Source organism: Malania oleifera, chromosome 10 (assembly GCF_029873635.1).
Source record: "Malania oleifera isolate guangnan ecotype guangnan chromosome 10, ASM2987363v1, whole genome shotgun sequence".
Classification (NCBI taxonomy): domain Eukaryota; kingdom Viridiplantae; phylum Streptophyta; class Magnoliopsida; order Santalales; family Ximeniaceae; genus Malania; species Malania oleifera.
The window spans coordinates 18516515-18522508 of NC_080426.1; the positions used below are offsets into that span (position 1 = coordinate 18516515).

The 5994-nt window shown below is 40.4% G+C and overlaps 1 protein-coding gene across 1 annotated transcript; it reads left to right on the forward strand.

Annotated features, from left to right (window-relative positions):
* Positions 1-3198: 3198 nt before the first annotated feature.
* On the forward strand, positions 3199-5631 carry LOC131166535 (G-type lectin S-receptor-like serine/threonine-protein kinase LECRK4). Its single transcript, XM_058125127.1, has one exon. The coding sequence runs from the start codon at positions 3199-3201 to the stop codon at positions 5629-5631; it is 2433 nt and encodes an 810-aa protein (XP_057981110.1).
* Positions 5632-5994: the final 363 nt, after the last annotated feature.

The following is a 5994-nucleotide window of genomic DNA, read 5'->3' on the forward strand; positions in this document are numbered from 1 at the left end:
TACTGCCTCTTTCTGTTCCCGTTTCTATTTTCCTCTCTCTTTAATATTTGAATATGAATATTTTCTGGGTTGTCACATGTCTGTCATAGTAAGCCAACATGCAATCTTCATATACATTTACTGGAGATAAATTTTTTACCATAGTTAAACAATTGGAAGAACAACATCCCTTTTTGAATATCCACAAAGGTTTGAATTATGATAGTGCTACCACACGACCAATAGTATGGGAGATGGCAGTCGATGCGGCTTCAATGTACAGTGGTGATGTTCCCTTGGCAGTTCGGGACCAGGTGGGGCAGGCCCATCATACTTATAGACTTATGTTTGATCTAACATGGTCGACCAGCCATTGCTAGGTCCCGCTTTCGAGCCACACAACCCAGTCATGTGGGGGTAAGATATGACATCAGCTAGCTATCCATCCTGGGTGTTATTTTAGTATAGTACAATTATATAAGATGTTTTCCATGTACAGTATGCTGTATGTTATATTATGAATTGAAAAATCATGTTTTACTCAGTTTAGTACAGTCAGACTTTTCCATTATGTTTTATGTATTATTTATATGTACAACACAAAAATACTCATGTTGTCACACACTGATACTAGTTTATTTCCCTTACTGAGAGGTGTATTACCCCAACATTAAAAAATTTTAGGAAATCTAGATAGAGGAGCAAATAGAGCTCTGTGACGGTACAGTTGGACTGTGCTACCCTGTCAGAAGGGTGAGTTGTTGTGTTAGGGTTAGATTTACTTTGGGAATTGGCCCTAGGATACATTTCAATCTTTTGGTGGATGATTGTATACATATAATTAGCGGATTTAATAAAACTCTGGTCTTGTGATTGATTGGATGGTTGTATGTAAATTACGTTTCTTGCTGCTTAGGTGTCAAAGTTATTTGACAAGTATGTCCCCAGTACCCACGGGTCTTGGTGGACCATGTTTATATTAGTATAACAAGGAGACAGGGTAATTTTGAATAATGTTATGTTTTCATGTGAAAAAAATATATATAGTAAAATAGGCAAGTCGTTACACAGTCAATACGTGCATAAAAACATAAGCTAACTTTCTAGCAATTTAGTTTTCTAAAAATACTAATGTAAACAAATCCTCTTACCTATTTCCTCAAACACTAAAACACGAACTATACGGATCCAAAACAACGAGCCGAGTCCCAAAACCTCAAAGCCAAAGAACAATATTTTAACACAATCTTATTTACTACAGATCTACCGAACCAAAAACGAACTTAGACCCTTATTTTGATTTCGAGATGAAACCCAGAAATCCTCAAGACGAAGATCTGATTCACTATAACCGCAGAGGTTTTTCCCCTGATCCACGTAGTAACATCGAATCGTGGATTCGGGTGACGAACAGCGGAGGATCGAGGAGAGAGAGAGAGAGAGAGGGAGAGAGTTTTGAGTTTCTTAACCATGAAGCAATGAAATAAATATTTATAATTTAGTTGACCCGGCTAGACTCGTCGACGAAGTGGATCGCTCGTCGACAAGCAGAAGAAGGGCGTTCGTCGACGACAAAATTGGCCTCTTCGACGAGACTGAGATTCCAAAATTCCAGAAATCTCTTGGTATCCACTCGTCGACGATCCTTTGAACCTCGCCAACGAGACACAAAAGAGACTTCGTCGACGAGAGAAAGAGCCTCGTTGACGAGCCCTGTTGTTTTCATCTTTTTTAAATTCCTTCCCTTTTTCTTATTTCTTTAATTCACATTTCTCGAGCCAGGTCCTTACAAAGAGGGGATGCTGCCTACTACTAAAATCTTGGTTTTTACAACAGTTGTGTTCTTCTATGCTAGAAAAAGACTTAGAAAAAATAAAGAAGTTTGGATTTGAAAAAGTATGCTTAGGCAGTTCCTTCAATGAACACAATAGAATGAGGAAGAATTTGAATCATTTAAAATTGAAAAAATATAGTGGATGATGGGTACTTATATACATGATTGGATCTAGTTAGAAAACTCCTCCTCAAAGCCTAGGTATCAAGAAGAGAGAGTTAAAATGATCTTATACTGGTTTGGGACTGTCCACAGAGGCGATGTGGGACTAGACACACACCAATACTCTCCCTTGAGCCCATACAAGGAAATGAGGCGAGAAGAAGTTCAGCCCACGATGGAGCCAAGCTGCTCAAGACCTAACTCTGATACCAAGTTAGAGAGTTCATCCTTAAAACCTAGGTATTAAGAATAGATAGTTAAATGATATTATACTCACTTGGGTCTATTCACAGAGATGATGTGAACTGAACGCACACCAATAGATTCAATACCAAATAGACTTTTAGTTCAAGTTAATGCTCAACTAACAATAATAGATCTCACCCCCAGGGCGTGGTTCAGTTGGCAGGGCGGATCTTGGGAGTGCCTCTCATTAGGTCAGGGCTTTCTCCCCTCCCGGGTTCGATTCCTGCCACTGAGCTCCTAAATATTTACCCTCCCTATGGGTTGTGGGGCCAGCTACATAGGGCGTGGGATTAGTTACGGATCGTAAAACGGACGTGAACACTATGGACGTACCTTAAAAAAAAAAAAAAAAAAAAAGAATAGATCTCGCCGCGTGAAGAGGGATCTTGCCCACAATTTATGACTGTTGAACTTTTCCCAAAGTTGACTAACTTCAATCTTCCTTTTCGTCCAAAGTTGACTAACTTCAATCTTCCTTTTCTCCAGATTCAAACAAGTAGTTGAGAGTTCAGCTTGACTTCGCCGCTCCCCTAACGCATACACACAGCAAATGAATTTTAAGTAAGATATTTTGATAATTTTCAAAATAATGTCCTCTAAAACAAATTGACAATACGCAATCATAATTAATTTTATATATTAAAATACAAATACTGAAGTTATCTATTTGGAATTTATATTTTGTTGGCATTAACTATAAAAATATGAACATTTTTATGAGACAACCTAGATATGAGAACGCTATAAATCCTAAAAATATAAGATGTTCTTTTTAAGATGCACCCTCTTCCTCTGCGTACATGCATATCTAAATCAGTTGACTGACTTTACTCTTTCTCTAATTGCTCAAGTAACCGAGATTCAAAGAATTGACTGAAGAATTGAATGTGGATGGAATCCTCAAGCACAAGCTAATTGTTCCTGAAGAAGTTCTTTAATTATAAATTATTCCAGCACAAAAACCCCTGTTGAGTGCAATGGCTTTTCCTGTACTTCATCATCTCATTATCTTGTTTACTCTTGTCCTGGCCCGTCCAGCATTTTCTCAAAATAATCAGAACGTAAGTTTGGGATCGTTCCTTCTTGCTTCTGATGACTCTTCTTCCTCATGGCGCTCACCTTCGGGCGATTTTGCCTTTGGATTTCGTCGGCTTGACAATAAAAATCTATTCTTGCTTGCCATCTGGTTTGACAAAATACCAGATAAAACTCTAGTTTGGTTTGCAAATGGAGAAAATCCAGCACCAGGAGGATCCAAGATTGAACTCACAGCAGATGGTGACTTCACGCTTAATGACCCACAGGGCCAAGTCCTCTGGAAAGTTGATGGTGTGTTCACTAATGCGGCCATGCTTGACACCGGCAATTTTGTCCTCGCAAATAGAAGCTCTGATAACTATGGATGGGAGAGCTTCAAAAACCCCTTCGATACCATTTTGCCAACTCAAGTATTGGAAGTCGGCGGAATGCTATCTTCAAGGCAAACAGAAAACAGCTACTCTAAGGGGAGGTTCCAGCTTCGCTTGCTACCGGATGGCAATCTTGTCCTCAACACCATCGGCCTGCCAACGGAGTTTGCGTATGCCGCTTACTATCACAGCCACACTTATGATGGTGCGGATGTGATGAACTGTGGTTACTTGACGATTTTTAACGAGTCAGGTTACATGTATGTCAAACGAAGGAATGGAAACATTGTTAACCTCACATCTGGAAATATAGTGCCTCCGAGAGATTTCTACTTCAGGGCAACACTTGATCACGACGGAATTTTCACGCAGTATGCTCACCCCAAGTCTCCTAGAAATGGAACCTGGGATCGAACCTGGTTCACCATCTGGTCTGCCCCAGATGACATTTGCTCAAGAATTGAGGGCGACTTGGGCAGTGGGGCTTGTGGATATAACAGCTACTGTGTGCTTGACTTTAACCGAAGGCCACTTTGCGAATGCCCTCCTGGATTTTCATTTTCAGACCCAAATAACAAGTTTAATGGATGCAAGCAAGACAGGATACAAAAATGTGATGATGGACCATCGAAGCCAGAGGATTTCTATGAAATGCATGTGTTGCCGAATACATTTTGGCCAACTTCGAACTTTGAGTGGTTGCAGCCATTGAATGAAGATGATTGCAGCAGATCTTGTCTGCATGATTGCAACTGTGTTGTTGCTATTAGTGTAAACGGGAGCTGTAGGAAGAAGAAATTGCCATTGTCAAATGGGAGGGTGGACCGGAATTCATATGGAAAGGCCCTCATCAAGCTACCAAAGTTTGATGTTTCTTCAGGTGAGGATCCTCTCCCACGCGGTTCAAACACGGGAAAGAAAGATCAAGGAACCCTGATTCTGGTGGGATCAATTCTTTTAGGCAGTTCAGTGTTTCTAAACTTAATGTTCGTTGCTACAATTTCTCTGGTAGTTTTAGGTTCTTTCCAAAATAAACGGAAACTTCCTAGAGTATCAAGTATTTCAGAAACAAATCTGCGCTCTTTTACTTATGAATATCTAAGAGAAGCCACAGACGGGTTCAGGGAAGAACTTGGAAGGGGTGCTTTTGGGATCGTGTATAAAGGGATCATATCATCAACAACAGCAAGAAACATTGTTGCGGTGAAGAAATTAGACAGAATGGTCCAAGAACGCGAGATAGAATTCAAAACAGAAGCGAGGGCGATAGCAAAGACCCATCATAGGAACCTAGTCAGATTGCTTGGATATTGTGACGAAGGGCCTCACAGGCTTTTGGTGTATGAGTTCATGAGTAATGGCACGCTGGCTAGCTTCCTCTTTGGACTTTTGAGGCCGGACTGGAACATACGAATCCAAATGGCATCTGGGATCGCAAGAGGGCTCATGTACTTGCATGAGGAGTGCAGCACACAGATCATCCACTGTGATATTAAGCCCCAAAACATATTACTCGATGACGCATTTGTGGCAAGAATATCAGACTTCGGACTGGCAAAGCTTCTTATGGGTGACCAAACTCGAACTCACACAGCCATTAGAGGCACTAGAGGATATGTTGCACCAGAATGGTTCAGGAACATGCCCATTACTGCAAAAGTGGACGTCTATAGTTATGGGGTCATGTTATTGGAGATCATTTGTTGCAGGAGGAGCATGGAAATAGAAAGGGAGAAGGAAGAGGAAATAATACTCACCGATTGGGTTTATGACTGCTATAATTATAGAAGACTAGAAAAGTTAGTAGTGGATGACGAAGAGGCAAGAAATGACATGGGAAGGGTAAAGACACTAGTGATGGTGGCAATTTGGTGCGTTCAAGAGGATCCTTCCTTGAGGCCCTCCATGAAGACAGTCACACAGATGCTTGAGGGAGTAATTGAAGTTCCTACGCCCCCATGCCCTACCCCTTTAGCTCAGTCTGATGGAACTCCCCACTAAGAATGTCATCTTTACTTCTGTTTTTAATTTGTTTTAAATATCTTGAGAATATCTTTCAGCAATTAGTCTATGCCACGGTATATTTGGTTTGAAGCTAACTTTAACAAATTTGTAAACTAGAGCATGTATATGTAACTGGAACTTAGTAAGGAAAATGGTTGTTATCATGCACCAGTGAATGTTTTCTAGGCGGTCTTTTCTAGGCCAAAAAATTTATTATTTTCCTAAAAGATTGTCCCAAAAGAGTACATTTGAATGTCGCAATGGAACAAAATAACTTCATGTTATTGTATTACAGGTATGTCTAAGTCGTCCTTCTCCAAGGACAGGTGGTACATAGATAGCAGGTGCTTACGACACATG